The 18,750-nt window shown below is 38.1% G+C and overlaps 1 protein-coding gene across 10 annotated transcripts in view; it reads left to right on the top strand.

Annotated features, from left to right (window-relative positions):
* Nucleotides 1-18,750, top strand: part of SOX6 (SRY-box transcription factor 6) — a 378,993-nt gene that overhangs the window by 266,634 nt on the left and 93,609 nt on the right. For 8 of the 10 annotated variants that reach the window (XM_072864495.1, XM_072864498.1, XM_072864499.1 and 5 more), the window contains 2 exons: nucleotides 9,613-9,736; nucleotides 18,464-18,543. In XM_072864495.1, coding sequence (XP_072720596.1) covers nucleotides 9,613-9,736; nucleotides 18,464-18,543 — 204 coding nt within the window. The remainder of the gene's footprint in view (nucleotides 1-9,612; nucleotides 9,737-18,463; nucleotides 18,544-18,750) is intronic. The other 2 variants (XM_072864492.1, XM_072864490.1) reach the window with 1 other exon arrangement.

Genomic DNA, 18,750 nt, shown 5'->3' with positions numbered 1-18,750 from the left:
GCTACGCTGTGTAAAGGGGGCTAGTGTAACAAGAAGTCATCTATTCTTGATTTCTTTAGACAGCTAGAGCTTTGTGCCTTGTCTAGTTTCTACGTTTTTAAGAGCTTGTTCTGTGTAGCAGAAATAATACAATAAATGGGTTTAACCACATTTGTCTCAGCTAGACAGTCTGCTTTGTCAAAGATTGCTGGTACAACATAAACAAATTATGTGTTTGTAGTGCTTTTCAATGAAAGCCTATCTAACAGAGCGGAGATTGTGTTTCGGCAGCTGTAGATTTAATCTCCTACCTGTCAGTTAAAGCAGGCATTTCCTGAGCAGATAAGGCCTGGCTGCAGAGGGGGGAGCAGCCACAGCTGGACAAAGGGCCATTGTTATTGCCCGGTAATTCTATGTAGATTTGCCCGTGCATTTCATCACACCAGCTCCAGCGCGTTAGGGTTGCAGAGGAGCCAGCCCTTCGCTGCAGGTTTGGCAGGCAGAGAGAAAGGGAATTGCAGCACAGCTTTGTGCTATTGACTCCCACCAATTGTCATGAGCAACTGAAGAAAATATCCCAACTTTGAAAGCAGCCTCACTCTAACGTGCATGTGATCATAGGATTCGTGGCGAGGATCTATTCGCAAGCCAAAAGCGTGCTTTAAATAACACTGGAGGTCTGACAAATCGGGGGAAGCCAGAAAATGGGAAGATTGGCATTCCCTCTTGAATATCAGGATCCTCTGCAGAAAAGGCAGCACAGCAGTGTGGATTTATGTCTGAAGTATAGCTGTTGCTGGCATTTTAACACCCAAACTTGGATAGGAAATATCTAATGCTCATTTTAAATATGAGTTTCACAGTTTTCTGCCTTATTTTACCTTTTTAATGATTTTGTTCTTTCCAAATGTTTTTGTAGATGAATCATAAATGTTGTAGAAAGTTGAGGAGCCAATATAACTGATTTGAGCCAGACACAGTTGGCGTAGGAAGGAAGCAGGCTGTGTGTATGTTGCTGGTAGTTTAGAAACTCTCTGTTGCTTACTCCCAAATCTGCAATAATTACTGTATACCTAGCGGTGGCAGTCACCTCAGTCATACTGTGCAAACACACCAGTTTCTTGGAGCCTTTTCTGAGTAAAGATGGTCAGGTTGTGTCAAAATCTGAGGAACCCTAGGAAGAGATGGAACAAATTAATTTTTGCATGCAATTAGTATTCTGATTTGACTTTGATCTCCAGACACAGGGGTTTTCTGCATTGAACTACTTCTCCACATAATTGCCTTTGATAACCCTTTGTGTTTCAGTCTAGACACTCCATAAATATCATGTGATTTCTGGAAGTTATCTAGGTTACTATTCTGCATTAAATCTCTTTCAAAAATATACAGAAGCAAGAATATTCTCACTAGATGTGAGTACCTCCTTTGACCTAGTCTCTTGAATGTTATCCATTTAGTCTTGAGGAAAAATATCAACGCTTGTCTCTACAATAAAGGAGAATAAATTCACAGAGGAATAAACAGAGTAAGAAATCAGCCATAGGACTGGGTGGGATGGGAAAGACGTCTCCTTTTTGCACCTGTGACTCACCTCCACCCTTGTATCCTGCCGGTATACAAGTGTTCGAGAGCTAAACTGTGTAGCGCTGGCGGGTACCTGCTCAAAAGCTGCCTCATTCTGATTTTTCAGCAGAGCATGTCCCTCATTAGCCATAGCGCTGCACTTTGGGTAGCTCTTTATTCAATTGTGCGGTAAGGTGTAAAGGTTACAAGCAGCAGATTACAATGGAATTGGTTTATATCCACGATGCATTGTCACTTCTGTGACTGGAAAAGAAATCAAGGCCTCTTTGAGTGTCCTCCTGTGTAAACTGTAGGTGTAATACTGTCCTCTGAATGGGTCTTTGAGCTTGAATTAATTAATAATTGTAAAGTATTCAAAATCTCTAGGTGCTTGTATAGCTACAGTAAAATATAGTTACAAATCTTGGAATATCAGTGAAAATATAGAAAGTTTTAAAAATAATATGCTGATCAGGAAGAAATTCTTCCCATAGTGAAGTAAATGGCAGAACTCCTGATCAGCATCAGTGATCCCTGGGTTTCAGATATATTCTATATTTGTTTAATATAATAGAAAAACCCCAACCTGTTTTTTTGTTGTACCTTTTTTACCTCTATAGGGCAGAAGGAGTCTTGATCAGAGGCATTGAAGATGGTTCTGTTTTCGTTCCCACTTCTGCGGGAGCTGTTCTTTAAAGGGAAGGACAATCCTTCCTTAGCAATCATCAATGTTGTGGCATTAGATGATTTTTTTATACTGTACATTGCAAGCCCTTCTATTGAGGGAATTAGTTTCATGTTAATAACTAGTGATGGCTACTATTCAAAAAAAGAACTCTGTCTTGAAAGGATGTGGGGGGGAAACTCTGCTTGAAAGCACCAATATGAAATGCAAATTTTAAAGCATCTCTTGCTCTAAATTTTTCCATCAACAGGAAATTTCAGTGGAAATTACTCCAAAAATCTTGCACATTTTGATGTCACCATAAAAACATAGGCTAATAAGGAATTTCTGATATAATTCATATTTAGATTTGAGCTCAAGTAATGGAGCTTCCGTACATAAAATATCAACAAGTATCATTAGGCTGCAACATTTTTCTTATTTTGGCATGAATAAGACAAGGTGCAAATGAGAAACATACATCTTCACTAGTCTTTGGAAATATCTGAAATAATTGACTTGCTCAGTCTTCTGTGATGGCTTGGTGACCACTAACTGTGACAATTTGCATAATAGTCAACTCTTCACTTCTGTAGAGATAACTGTTTGTATCTGATTAAAATTAGGACTGTTTTAGTTCTCTTGACTTTTCCAGAAGTTGCAGAAATAGAGATTTGCTGTTATGCTTTAACCAAACAAATGCACACATGGGGATAACAATATGCTGAGTTTATGCAGATTTTACAACACAAATCTGAATAAAATACCCACTAATAGACCCTTAAGGAGTAATAAACACACATGAATTTTCCTTAGTTGCACTTTAAAGTGATTTTAACATACTACTAGACCTTAACAATAATATTTAATTGACAAGATTATACATTTGTATGGATTGAAAAGGTGGTAGATCTCTAATTCCAAATGAACTATAAATTCACTTTTGCATAACATGTTTTATTTATTTCTCTATAGCAGAGATGTTCTCCATCCCTCCTAGTGAGAGTTTCTTAAAATACAGACAATTTAAATAGATTTAATTATCATTTATCATACTCTTAACTTCATGAGATCATCTTTAGTTGAATTCTGTATTTCCAGGTAGTCAAGGGGCTAGATAAAAACAGGGCAATACAATGAGAAGCTAATAGAAATTAAATGAGAGCTAGTGTTTAAAACTATTCTCTTTTCAGTGTGGTTGGTAGTATTTTTCTGTTGCTCCCTTCTTTATTGCCCAAGTAAATGGAATTTAAGTTTAGTTCATTTAAAGTTTCAAAGTAGTGAGGAAGAAATAATAAAAAATAAGGATGCTCTGTTTCGCTCTCTGATCATGGCTGCAATTTTCACATTAATGTTGTGGCAACTGCAGTAGACTTAAATCTCCAAATCATGCTGAACCATTGGACAAATGGAAAAAATGATAGGGGAAAAGAAAGAAAATAGCAGTTACAATCCATTTACAAATTCAGTAGTGGGCTACATATTTTTCATAGTATTTCCCATATGAAATGTTCTCACTTTGCAAGTCTATGGTATCTTTTTTACAGTTTATTTGCCAACACTTCCCCTGGGACCTCATTGGCAGACATTTTCTTTGTGGCTCATGTACTTTCACTGAGAAGAAATATTTTTCAATTAGACTGTAGATAATTAGATGGCAGATAAATTAGAACATAATATACCTCCCTATATAGATATAGCTCCAGTGATTCTATATTGCTAACAGGAGCAGAAAGTAGTCTCTGAATAATTTTCAATGTGGGAGCCATGTCGATGTGATTTTCAGCGTCTTAGCTACGATGCAGTGCCTGCATGATCACTTTTGGTCTGTTGGAGCCCACCTTTCTTCAACTGCCATTCCTCCTCACGCAGAGTCACAGTTGCTTCCCTGGGTTTGTTTATGCTAGAGGGGATTTCTCACTTAAGCAATTGGGTCCGCTCTCACATATTATCTTTACATTAAGAATGCTAGGCATTGATGGCACATTAATTCAAAACCTTGACAGTTCATCGGTTACATTTCTGAGCTCAGAACAAAAGGCCCAGCCACCACTCGCACACAAAGTAGCCAGATCCTTTATAACTGAACCGGTCAGTTAACCCAGCCTTACAGTCGCTTTGCTTCATCAGAACAGCACAAATAAAACAGCCAGACCATTCGATTATAACCAAAGAGACCTTTTTATTCTTTCAGTACAATTCTTCTGCAGTTTTTCTAAATTTTTGGGACCGGAAAAGGGCTCAGTCATGGCACGAGTTCATTACAATATTGGCAGAGTTGGGGAGGAGACTTGGGCCCAAACCTGCAAAAATCTTAGCACATAGCTGCTTTTAAGCATTTAAGTGATCCCACTGACTTTCATATATATGACTTTTCATAGAAGAGGTCCCTACTTCTTTATGCAACATGGTGTTTGCTTTCTTGCAGAGTCACCAAAATGACCTAATCAAAATAAAATTCAAATTAACAAAATTTCTTATATTTCTTCTCTTACAAAGAGCAACAAACGCCAACACTAGTCATTGAAATACATAAAATTCCAATGGTGGTATAAAAATAATAGTGCCATGTATTGTATACAGACTATTTAAAATGCAGATGAGGCAAATACATATAATATGCAGGGTATTTAAAAACTTGCACTAGTAGTACTGGGGGCACAAACACTGCTTTCAGTGCCATTAAGATTTTTAAAAAGAATCAACATAAAATGTAACCTGTTGAGCTATCAGTTATAGCCATTATGTTCTATCATATAAACATGTATTTTGAGCATTCTGAAAATGCACATTCTTACTTGATACAATGCCATTACCTGGGAAACTCTTCTATTACACTGCAATTTTTAAATGAGAGAGTAGAAAATTTCAAACACATTTTTACTATGGAAATTAAAAGCTTAATGACTGCATAGGCAAGTTAAAGTTGTGGTCTGGCTATACCAATTATTCAAGAAGTTAAAAAATCTTAGGTAGAAATTCAAGTGTAAACTATGAAAAGTTTAAACCTGCCTGTGAATGAATTAGGTTTTCACAGAGGCTATAACATCACAAGGACAAAAGGTACGGTACATCCTAAACTAAAGAAAAAAAAAAGTCAATTCAGTAAATTCAAAGACTGGTTTCTCAGCTAACATGCATTGCAACAGTCTGTTAGATTCAATACAAATCTCAAGATTTCTACAAGTTGAGAACAGGCTCCAGAGATTTTATTGGTGGAAGAAGTGGGGCGCAATGGTTTTAAATAGTGATGTTGGATTATTCTAGGCAATTAGAGCATATTTAGCCTATCACACTATTTTATACTAGTGCTGGTTGTAATAAAAAAAAGATTTAAGGAAGGGATAAAATATTATAAAGATTGTGATTACTATCTCTCAAAAAGATGGCACTTAATTTTCCCCTTTACTGAAGTAAACTGTGCAACAGAGGCAACTTGTCAAGTTTGATCTTGAAAAGTTTGCAAGGAATTCAGTCACCATTATAGGGTGGGATTTACTTCTGCTCTCGAAACCTGTGATCATCACAGCTAAGCAGAAATGTATGAGCTGCCTTTTTGCTTGCACTGCTGCCACCCTTTTCTCTGAATGCAGGTTTACTTCTCTAGCGGCAATGTTAGTTGTTGCAGAGGCAGCTTTGGTTTTCAAAGACAGAACCCTTCCTGTTACTTAGTCTCACTAAATGTGCTGTGTTCCTTATCCAAAAGAGGCAGATCACTTTCATTCATGGCATTATTTTTGTATGACTTATCACTTTGGCTTCCATTTTCCAGGCACAACGCTAGCCATCAATGACTTTTTAACAAGGAGGATTGTCCAGCCAACTTCTGAGATTAGCATTCACATGACTGTGGGACAAAGAACTGCAGATCTGTCCAGTTTATCAAACGGGCGACCAGCTTTTATTATTTCAGGGAGAATCAAACTGGAAGTTGCTTCTTGAACTAATCAGGGCTGATTTGCTCTAACGTTGCTTCCTGACTTAGATCTCAGGCGAGGAAGTGCTGTAATCAGTTCCCAAGGGCCGTCAGAGTTGTGATGGGATATTAAAGGAATGGTACACTACCTTTTAAGAGTTCCCTAATCTTGGTGGCTTCTCATGTTTAACACAGTTAAACCTGAGCTTGTTGTACAGCAACAGAGATTAATTTTATGAGGCAGCTTTATATAACAGATGATTTTAGTCGAGGTTGCAGAACTGATTTTTGGAAAGAATATACTCAGGTTTCCTCCAGGGTTTGTACAGTTCAGTTAAAGATATAGCCTGGCAGAATTGTTCAAGACCAAACATTTACTACCCGTCACAAAAAAAAATAAATAATCTTCATGAAAGAGAAAATGAGTCCCCCTGAGTGTCACTGTTTGCATATCAGCCCATAGTACGGGCTCTGCCAAGTTACTCTCTGACTGACTGCTGCAGATGCTCTTTCTCAAGTATTCTGAGTGAGATCTTTAGTGCAAGTCTTCGGGGACAAACAATAGCACCTGTTCCTCACAAGATAGCAGCCCAGTTAGTCCATTCATGTATCTTTAATGAAGCTCTGGGGCAGATGGCAAAAAATGGCATCATCAACAACTTAGCACAGAGGAGACAAAAGGGGAAAGCACTGATCCAACAATACGCTATTTTTACGAATGGGAAGAGACAGAGTCGGAGTGTTTCTCGGGCATCTGCTACAGTCTTGGTTTTCAGAAAGACCTGAGGAACATCTCAGCAATTAAAATTTCTGGGCATGTAGCCGATTTTATGAAGTACACCAATCAACCCCTCCTCCCAGTTTCTCCCCCCCTGGTAAAATCAAAATAATAAAAATAATAATAAAACCCTCAGGAAAAAAAAAAGTCAAAAATTAAGGTGTCTACTGTTTTCTTGGCATTCGTTTTACATCTTTAATAATTCAGTGATCAGTGATACTTGTACATTCTCTTCCTTTTTAATGCTTATTTGTGCTTTTCAGTTGACCTGTGCTGAAAATCAACACTTATGTATATAATAATTCTGGGTGAAACCAACATTTACCTAGGAATAGTGTTTAATATGTGCCAGAGGGAAGACCCGTGGGAGGGAATGGTTGCCATTCAGTATGGGCTTTTTTCAGTCTGTATAAGTCTCTTAAGTGTAAACTTAAACTTACACTCTAAATGTAAGCCACCTTTAGCCAAAGTTACATCGATTTATATAGGCTGAGGACCTGATCCAGCATTCAGAGTAGTATTTCAAGGAAGAATAGCAGATAGCCAGAACAAGCCATGGTAATTCTCCACACTTACAGAATTGCTTTTATTTGAGAGTTTAAAACAAAATCTTTTTGGATATGGTGGAATAGATCCAACTCTATAGAATTGCATTGGGAAGAGGCTTATGAAATAACCATTGCAGGATTTGTCCCTAATTATGTATTTCAAACGATTTTTATGACACTACGGTGCAAAGTATTGCTATGGGTATGTATGCATCATCACTCTAACCACAGTACTCACTCTGATCTCTTCTATCTTGTGAGATTGTGTTGGTGTCTTGTACCTTTGCAACCCCATGGAAATACTTTCTGTGCGTGGTGATTGAAAGGGATATTTCTTAAGCCTTGGGTCCATTTGATTAGACTGTAGTTGGGAACTACTGAAAATGATTGTAGACTGTACTGTGTTGAATTTGTTCCAATATATCCTATGGTTGTTTCTGTCAGACAAAGCCTGTGGTTTTCATTTGCTCTGTTCCTGTAGAGCCACTGTAAAGGAACACCACACAGCAAAACTAGCACCATTTTATCAGAGGTAAATGCCTGTGCTCGGCACATGGGGATCAACTCCAATCTAACCAAGTTTAACTCATATCCTAAAATGCACAGCCAGGCTTACCTCAGCTAAAATGAGAGAAATAGCTGCTCAAAGCTAGTTTCTTTCACGCCCCAGTGCCATAGCAGTAATTGCACAAAGACCTTTTTATTATAAGTTGATTTTCCTGAGAAATGGATTCAAAAAAATACTGTAAAGTGTTTATTTTTTGCTTGACCTTTATTAACCTACATCTTAGGGCTTTCCCAAGAGAAGAGTTGTTGGTAAATTAACCCTCATAGACACACACAGTAGCATTTCTGCACTGCATCAATGGTTGCGAAAGTAATGGGGATATGACAAGAAAATTTGGCACTATTTAAACAATGTCATAGGTCAACATATGGGATTTGACCAAAAAATTTTTTTAGGAATTAAATGAAAAAAAATTGCTTGAAGTGTACTTTAACTTTTTAATAGCATTTAATGCCACCGATTTATGGTAGGATGAAGGCAATTTTTTTTTTCCTGCCTAAAAACTCAATTTCTTCCTACATTTACTAGCTTTGATGTATAAACCATTATATGTTTGCTTAACTACTAATCAGAAAAATCATAGTCAAACCCTTGGGTACTTCTGGGGTTAAGGAATGATGGATAAAAACTCTTTGTGATCCTAGCCACTGTCTCTGAAACACATGTAGCATAAATTAAGGAACTAGGAAATTAACATGTGGATTTAACAGACACGACTCTATCCCATTTCCCGTTTCCTATATGTTGAATGCAAATGCTGGTATAAGGTTAAGAATTTTTTGCTTTTGCATGTTTGTGCTTTTTGTTACATTTATTAAGGTCAAATTAAATTTGATATAGTAAGTTTTATTCTGAAATGTTCTCTGAGTACAGCTCCATAATTACCAAGCTACATGATAGTGCATAAAGCTATAAAACTGCTTAGACAGACAAGCAATTTATATGTTATAGTGAGGTATGTATGGCAAAGGATGTTAGTTTAATTGGGAGCCAAGATGTTGGAGCCTTAAATCTTAAGAGCTGAAGTGTTGACTAGAAGACTATTTAATACTGTGGAGAGATTTTGAAATAACATACCTGAATTGTTGGTATATATATGAACAATACAATGTTGTAAGATCTCAGAATTAAAATTACCCTAAGGATACTAAAATTTGAACATCAAAGTAGCTACTGTAGTGTTAGGTTACTTCTAAAATGCTTGTCACTCTGCTGTCTGTGACCAAAGATGAGAAAACTTGTGAAAAATTAATAGAAATGCATACCACTGTTCTTTTTAAAGAATCTATGGTATATTAGAAAGGTTTTGTACCTTTTTACCTTGTGCTAGGACAGGGAATATTAATTTAAAAAAAAAAAAAGGAACCAGGAAGAAGTAGGAAAATGTGCAGTTCACTGAGACTGTTACACCTTTGACACTGAGGGAAAACAATGTTAGTGAGGGCTTTGATGTGATAATGTGAAATTGGCAGGGATTACATTAAGGCGAAGGTTCTGTGGGACTGTGTGAACACAAGAACACTATCAGTACTGGAGAAATACCTGTCAAGACAAATTTGTGCTATTTCTGATCAGAGGCTCTCTTCTGTTTAGCAGGTTCAGGGTCACATGCCTCCGCTCATGATCCCAATTTTTCCACACGACCAGCGGACGCTGGCAGCGGCTGCTGCAGCCCAGCAGGGATTCCTCTTCCCCCCAGGAATAACTTACAAGCCAGGTAAGCTGACAGGGATGTGAAGCTATTTAACATTTTAAGATATTAACTGTAGCTTCTTGTGTGATCTGTCTCATATAGATGATGTTACACAACAGGCGTAGCTGGTTGGAAATAACGTGGAGTTTTGCAACTCCACTTAAAAAAAACCCCTTCTGGTTTGAAGGAGGTGGATGGAATATTGGTTATTGAACATCATGATTTTTTTTACCTTTATTTCCCACAAAAATCATTTACTCTAAATATATTGGCCCACTCGCCTAGTAATTTGCATCTGGTCTTCGCCATGTCATTATACAAAAGCTACGTATCTTTAATTAATTCTGTTATCTTCAGTATACTTGTATTTTGTGCCAAAAGTCTTACTCTTAATTAGTGATAAAAGTCAGAGGAAGTATAATTTAATTAGCAGGCTTCAAATGGGCAACTTTTTGTTTGATTTCAATCTGAATAATAAGAAGTTTCAGTAGTTCAATCCCAGTCATCATTCAGACTTGTAACAGGTCACATAACCTTGCAGTGAAATATGTTTTGAGATGATTTAGCAAATGTTATGATTTCTTTCTTTTTTCCTCTGAGTTTACAGGACTCCTGGGGAATTCAATTAGGGATATAATGGTTTGAAGCTACTTTCAGAGCCTCCTTGTAAACAGGGCTTTAAATGTTTAAAGACACGTTGCCAAAGGAATTCAATGTAGGAAGATAGTTAAGTAAATAAAAGTCAACCTTATTTTCATTTGTACATTCTTTGTAAGTGACCTCAGTCCAGAAGCAGCAACCTTATTTTGCTCATTAATAGTATTCCCTGTCAAGCTGCCTTTAGCATATTAACCTGATAACTAACAACTACGAAACATAAATACCAGTTTCTTTTCCTGACATTAAATATGAAATGTACAAAGTAAAGCATTGATCCTGCTCCCAGTGATGTTAGTGGTGTTTTTGCTGTTGACTGCAGCAGGAGCAGGGTCAAATCCAAAGTAAAGCCTCATAATAGATGATGTAAACAGCATACTAATTAAAAGCCAGGTTGAACCTAAAAGCTTTTCTAGCAAGTTTACTTAATATTAGATGAACTGAGGCCAAGCAGGATTTCAGCAAGCATTTCCGTTTGTCCCACTCCCTTCTGTCTTTTTAGTCTAGAGACATTCCTCTTTAAACACAGAATCTTTGTCCAGTTATTATCTTATTTTCAGGTTTAGAAATCGCAAAGTTCTCTTCCAGTTTGACAAACTGGCACACTGTATGCAGGAACCAGTTAATGGCGCTCTGAAAAGCAGCTGGCTCTTGATAGCACAGGATGATGGTTATTCACACACATTACCACCTCACAACAGTTGGGGACCAAAGTGAAGAATATTTTGCCTCCAAAGACATAAGAATTGCCAGTTGTGGAAATTGTCTACGACACCCTGGCTAATACCTTTCTTCTCACAGACAGGAGAAAGCATGTGCTTTAGTTTCCTTGCTTTTCCCATTTTAATCTGAGATGCTTTCTGAATAGTGACTATTAATGATTAAGCTGTTGGTTGTGCTTCCCCCTGAAAGATGAAACGTCAAATCATGTTGTGTTGATTTTGGCTCTGTAGGCTACCTGGTACAATGACTCCGAAAGAAGAGTACCAGCATGATTTCCTGCACAAGAACAGTTTTCTGCACTTATTCTAAAGTGTTCCTTACAGTACCTATCCTAACACTTTATCGAGCTTATACTGCTTTACCTGTGATCATATTGACCTCATAGCAGAAGGTGATACAGCTTTAGGGTGTTTTTTTACTTGCTGGAATGCAGAAAGAGAGATCTATAACAAATGTTAAAAGAATGAAGTGCAGGCAGGAATCAAGGCCTAGATATCTCAGAACACAGCTAAGCTGTTTGCTACTATGTTAGTGGTTTATATCCAGCTGATGCTAGTAAAGACCAGAAGTCACAATGATCTGATTATACCCAGTGGCTTGCAAGAAATGAGAATATTTATGATACATTTATTAAATTCTACAGCATGTGTGGCAAAGGTAGCTGGGCAGGTTAGTAGTTTCTGCTGGAGAGACATCATGATTAAAAAAATGCCATAACTACACTTGGTATTGATTAATTCCTATTTTTGGCACTCTCGGCACAGTAGTTAAGGAATTAATGAAACTGGAGATTAAGCTACACTCTTTCATAGAGAGGGTTCTTCAAAGTCATTTCTGAGGAATATTTATGAACTTGACTGCTACTACCTGTACTCTTCTACTTTCATGAGAAATGAAACTTTCACCTCCAGAACTGTCAGTTTAGACTCGCTCATACTTCTGAGGAAAGATAGGAGATGGATTAACCCTTCAGATACTTACCATTTTCTTTTTGGTTGCCTGTTTAGTTTCTATTTCATTTTACTCTAGTTTGATGTAGGCAAGACTTAGTTTTGACACTGCCAGTTTTCCTTGACATTCAGAAAATACAGTGAGAGTGATTTCAATCATAAGAGCTGTGGGAACTGAGTACTTCTGAAACTGACTGTGTCATTTAGGGAATGTCAAATATTGTGTGCACAGTCACTTAATTTGCTTTGCCTGCAAAATGGGCTAGATATAAGCCAGCTCTGACTTGGAAGCGGTGTATCTGTGCTAGTGTGACAGTGCAGAGAAGATGAGAAGTCCTGACTTGGTGTACAAGTAGGGGTATGATTACGTGCACATGTCCATGCAGATATATCTTCATGGGCTAAGTGGGAACCAATTTCATGGCTGTTTAGTTCAATGCCAAGATAGCAGTTACTGAGTACTGTTGCAAATCTGCATTAAGCTCTATGCCTTGAAGTAAGAAAATGGTATTCCTATAACAAAGCACACTAGGTCATGCCCTTAATGGAAGGACCACTAGAAGAGAGGAGAATTTAATAGGTTCTGAGGCCCTCCCAGCACATGCCTTAGTTGCTCCTGAACTCCTGAGCTCAGAAAGTCATTATGAATAGAAACCTCGAGGAATTGCTGATATACAGCAATTTGTATTAAAGCCTGACAGGACAGAGTTTCCTGCTGCCTGGCAGGATCTATAACATGAGGTGGCTGTAGTCCTTCCCCCCATATTTTGGAGCTCTAGGAGGTGAAACAGGCCAAAGTTAGCAAGTGCTGATGACAAGTAATAATTACATTAGAAAAAAAATCCCCAAAGTCCCATGCTTCCTTATGTATCTCAAAGTCATGTAATATAATTTTCCGGCATGGTAAGTACTAATTGAGAAATCAGAGCTGCATAGACCACCTAATTAATTTTTTATACATATTTCAGTATTTATACTGTATACCAGATTAATTAAAACTTTAGGGCGCTGTGCATCTCAAATGACTGTTGTGACTATTGACCTGCAGGCGCTTGACGAGCCTCGTAGAGTACCTAGTTGTGGGGGTTGCCACTTATTCCAGTGGGAAGCTGAGAGTGGCAGCTGTTAGGAAGCTAATACTTGCCCAGAGATCCTACGCAGTTAATATAATTATTTTGCGTTCCAAGTACAGCAAAGCAACTGCGCTGGCTTTCTGACTGTGACCGCTATACTTACTACTTGGAACTGGTGGGTAACATAAGTACCATTATACCTCCTCTCCCAGTGCAAATTTCCCTTCACTTAACCAACCACATGCATCCAGGAAAAGTTAGTGGGCTGGAGTATCCTTGAATGTGATTATCGTGTCCCCATTAGTGCCCTGGGTCAAGAGAAGAAAACAGTGAGTGAGATAAGGAGGAAAACAGTTCCCTCCTCCATCTTGCAGTGCCTAAAGTATTACTTCTTTCAAGTTTTGTGGCTAAGAGGGAATGGGGAAGTAGGATGGTGACAGAGTAAAGATATAGAGTAACGCTGGGCAGGAGCCTGACCATACTTTGAGCAGAGCTCAAACAGAGCTACAGTTTGCTCTGAGCAGAGAATGGGAGGGCCGTTCTCCATGCTGGCTGCATAACGGCAGTCCATGTGACTTGGAAATGAATGATCACTTTTGCTTGATAGTCTTCTGCAAATTTTTTGTATTATATCAGTTCTTTACCAGATGTGGAAAGTATCTCTGAAAAAGATTACTGAAAATAGAGACATCGAAGTATGGAGATTGTAAACCTCTATTTAAAAGGGTTTGTAGAGGGATATGCTGCAGTGTATTTTCAAAGCGTTTCTTCATATTTCATGCATAAAGTATATAAAGACCATGATCAGAATGGCTAAGAAACAACTCCTGTCTGCCTACCTAGGTCATTCTGCTTTATACACAAAAATAATTTACAAGAGATTTTGCTATGCTAGCAATACAATGAAATGTGAAAATGAAGACTGTTTTCCTAGGCTGGTAGCAAAAATAATGAGAAACAGAGCAAACGTTTTGGCCTGGTTCTGTTCCTACTTGCACTGGAGCAAATCAACAGTAACTCCTTTGAAATCAATGAAAGTAAAATTAGTTAAAGCATGACAAACAAAACTGTCAGGCTTATTGTCATCTGCCTGGACCTCAGAACATTCCAATACTGTGAGATATTTGTCATCAAACTAATTAAACTCCTTGATTACAGTAGCTAATCCACATAACTAACATCATCTTAAATCTGCTGGATTTCACTGATATCCATCATTGCAGTTTCCATTTGGAACAGGTCTTTCAGAAGTTTTTCCTAAAGGTGTAAGGTGCTTTAAATTTTACGTAGCACAGTACTCTATTTTCAGTAGGTTGCTGTTCCTCTTGGCAGGTGAGAAGAGAAAGAGTATATCAAATCAACTGTGTACTGAGTTGGCCGTGTATCTTTGCATGGCAGAGGTGCTGCATGAGTCTTGTTTCTAATGGAAATTCCCCAGGACTGAGTTAGTCTGTCATGTGTTCCCTGTTGGGTTTTACTAGTTGGAACAAAGAATCCGTTATCTCAGGATTTGTTGTTGCAATCCATATGCGCCTCACTCCTAAATGTTGAGGTAAGAGCTGGAAGTGGTAGTAGGCAGCTGAATATTTTCAACTGGGATTTTGCACTGAAGTTCTTTACCTGCAGACAGACAATTGTTGGAGCAACAGATTTTGCTGCGACATGAGATGGCAATAAGGCAGTGTTGTGGCAAACCCTGCTCAGAACAAAGGCAGAATTGAGGTAGCGTCATCGAACAGAGGAGATGCTCTATAGTATTGCCTTAGCCAGTTACCTCTATCAACATCTTTCTCAATCCTGATGCCGCTGCACAAACAAAATGCATGCCCTGTGTGGCAATACTGCAGGAGTGCATCTGTATCCTTGCTGTATCCTGACAACACCCTGAGGAGAGGTATGCTTTCTTCGATCTGTTCATTATGCCTGGCAGGGTAGGGCCCTGGCATTTGTGATCTCTCACATCTCTTCCAACTCCCTTTCCTGTTATTCTGTGATTCCACAGGAGAGTGTGCAAGTGGCAGTTTGAGATCCATGCGTGAAGAGACAGATTTTAAGTTACAATCCCAAAACTGGGAAACCATCATCAACCCGAAAGCTTTGTAAGTCAAATGAGGAGAGTCAGCTTGTGTCTTACAATTGTGTTTTAGGAAAGACAGGTAATAAAGCAACACCTTCCCCCTACCCTGAGTCTCACAAGAGCCAGATAACCTTCTTTCCGCACAGCTCACAAAGTCTTGATCTGGAAAGTAAGTCCATACATCCTATAAATAAAGTCCACTAGGCTTCATTGCTTCATCCAAGACAAAAAGAAACATTTCACAGAATCACAGAATTGTATAGGTTGGAAAAGACCTTTAAGATCATCGAGTCCAAACGAAAAAAATTTCCATTATTTCTATGTAGAATAGCATGGTACAATTGCTCGCTGCTTTTCTTCATTTGGAAATGTTGCTCAACCTGACAAATGAAACAGAAGTCTGGCATACTTTTCCATGGCTTGTGAACACCAATTTATATATAAACAACAGCAGCCAAATGTAAATAGACAATCAGCACAGCAAGGAGATTGAAGAGATCAGTTTGCAAAACATGACAGATTTTCTTCTTCCAGCATTCTTCTCACTCCTGGTTATCAAAATCCAGCACACACCAATACCTAAAGCAGACCTGTTTGAACATGTTCTGCCACCTTTTGTACAAATTTAAAAGAATGGATCCTCACACAAGCTTTCCAAACTGAGAAACAAATTTGAAAAAAATTGCTACAATACGTTGACTAATTTCTTTCCAAGACAGCTACTGAGAAGCTTCTTGATCCATTCTTGCACTGACAAAATGAGAGGGGGAAATACGTACCTTCTGTAATTAAAAATTGAAACCAGTCCATTCCCTGCATGCTCAGTTTCCTCAAGGGAGAAAAAAGTACCTTTGCTCTGCTTTTACTGCTTGGTGTCAGCAAAGTACTCCAGAGCTGAAAGATTATTAATTTTTGTTCTCAGCACAAAGATATTGCTAACATACCAGGACTTAGCCATAATTTAACATGTTAAAATGAGGGGGCAAAGGGACAGTATTATGTTTTAACAACAAATAAATGGCATAACTATAAAATTATTTTTCCCGTAACAAAAGAAAGAACTGTAGCCAGCAGGTGAGCAAGAGAACACTACAGGGTGTGGAAGAGATACTATTCAATTAACTGCGAAGCCAAAAACTCTCCGTGCGTGTGTGTGTGTGTGTGTGTATAAAATATCCAGCTATTTCAAACCATAGGAGCATGACAGCTGTGAAAAAGGAGTGCCGCAGGGAATTCTTTTAGAGTTTGATTTTTTTAAAAATATGTTTGACATGGAAAATGTTTTAGTACAAATAAAGCAACTGGTATTGAACTTAAAAAGTGTATGTGGAGGGGGAGGGAGAAAGAAGAGATTTCTGTGTGGAACAGGAATGAATAATTCATGATATTTAAAGAAAGAATGCCTCCGAAATGTTCTGCAAGGCAGTCCATGCTGATAACTCGGATGGTTATTTCCCCCCCATTTAAAGCATCATTAATTCAACATCTTTGTGATTTTTTTTAAAACCTTGTAAGATATCTGAAAGGAACATTATTTAACTTAGATTAGGATCTTATTTATTCAGATAATTTCATCTAAATATCAAAGAGATGAGTAGAATTATTTAACCATAAAGAGACAGCTTTAGTACTTTAAGAAAAGGATCTAGGGGTTTTTTTGTTGCTTTTTTTTTTTTTAAGAAAAAAAACCCCAACATCATTGCAAACTAAAATCAACCTCATGGAAGGGGAAAAATAAGAGGAGATATTTTGAACATTACTCCATAGGACACCAGTACAATATAGTGTTAGTGAATGCATTGTAGCAGAGCTCCATATGCAATCAGAATCCAATTGTTACTGGACTGTGTACAAGCGCATACTGTGCTCAATGGTCTGATGAGGTATTATGGATATGATGCAAAGAGACCTTGTGGATTAGACATGTACAATTTATTTAAAAAGTGAAACAACCGAACATTTAAACTGAGCTGACTACAATAGCACTTCAGGTGGTAAAAATGGAGAGTTCTGAGGAATTCAGTGACTGCAAAGACTTCAGCTACCTTTATTTATTTGAGGGGGATTGACAAGAAAAAATCTAACTCTTGGAATGACCTGATTATATTATTTTGGATTTTTGTATTTTCCCTCATTGCTACATTCTGCTTTCAGTGTGGAAAAGTTCATGTAAAACAGACTGATTACTGTAAATCTCAAAAATCTACAGAGGAGCAGCCTGTTAAAATGTAGCCTACAGATAGTACATAACACTTTAAATAAGAAGCTTGAGCCAAACTGATATTCCATTAAATCATAGTTACTGTGTAATTTATCCATCACTGTATTAATTTTTACATTACAGATTACACTGCTAAACTATTTCAGCCTTCCTTCATTCTTTACATTGACTGAGAGTCTCAATGGCACTGTGTGATGCATTGTTGCAGTGGCTCAGAAGTGGGAACACCCATAGATGCTATAAGATATAACATTGCAATGCTTATTTTGGATCAATTGTATCTCTTATTTTCTGGAGTATTTGTTGTCCCCTCAATGCAGAGGGCACACATTTTCAGTTTCCAGTGAACAGAACACAGAAATTTTAGTGCCTTGAATCTTCATATAACTGAACGACTATGTAATCTGTCAACTTCAGTAGGGTCCCAGATCTAAGAGAAAGTTAAAATTATATCTTGAGCTACATTTAAAAGTGATTTAATTTTATTTTTCTCTATGCCTACCTTAAAGGAGTTGTCCCAAGACAAAGAACCTCAAAGCAAAACAAGAAACAACCTCAACCTGAGTTGAACCAACTAGGGTAGCTTTCCCAGGAAAAAGCCACTCGATACTGAAAAGAAATCCCCCTGCATTAAACGGGGCTGAATTTCTTGGTTATAACAAATTTCTCCTGTTCTAAGAAACATGTGGCAACAACAATTTTTTTCCTCTGGGAACCACTGGGGTTTCCTGGGGTATCTTGTCTGTGTCCCTATGGCCTTAAGGCCCATTTTGTGCCCAAGCTTACACGCTTGATTTGAACATTTGCTTTTGAAAATGAAAATCATGAGTATCACATTTATGTTTTGCCAGTTTGCCTACCAGCGATCTGCTAACAAAAAAGTTCCAAGGGAGCATGGCAAGTCCGTGCCCAGCGAAGCCTTTTGTTTTTGCAGATGTTTAGGCTTAGAGGAGTGCTGTGGAGCACAAGCAATCCTAGGTCCATGTTTGCACTTGTCTGCTGCTATTCTCTGCTCATTGTCTGAACCTGCACGCATTGTTCTCCCGACAGGTGATAACTACCCTGTGCAGTTCATTCCATCAACAATGGCAGCTGCTGCTGCTTCTGGACTCAGCCCTTTACAGCTCCAGGTATGTGCCAGAACAAAAAAATGTGGGATCGAAGCCAACATTTTAGGGGAAAACTGCTAACCAGCTGTATGCTAAATAATAGTCTGAATGTTAAATAATTTTTGAGCACAGCCCAGGAGGATTAACACCTTATGTACTTACGGTACTGCAAATATAGCAACGTGCAGCTAACCTTGATACTGTGAGTGGAAGACGTTGTTCTGTGTG

This window comes from Ciconia boyciana, chromosome 6, assembly GCF_034638445.1.
Source record: "Ciconia boyciana chromosome 6, ASM3463844v1, whole genome shotgun sequence".
In the NCBI taxonomy this organism is placed as follows: domain Eukaryota; kingdom Metazoa; phylum Chordata; class Aves; order Ciconiiformes; family Ciconiidae; genus Ciconia; species Ciconia boyciana.
The sequence above is the reverse complement of the archived record's forward strand: the minus strand, read 5'-3'. Positions and strand labels throughout refer to the sequence as shown.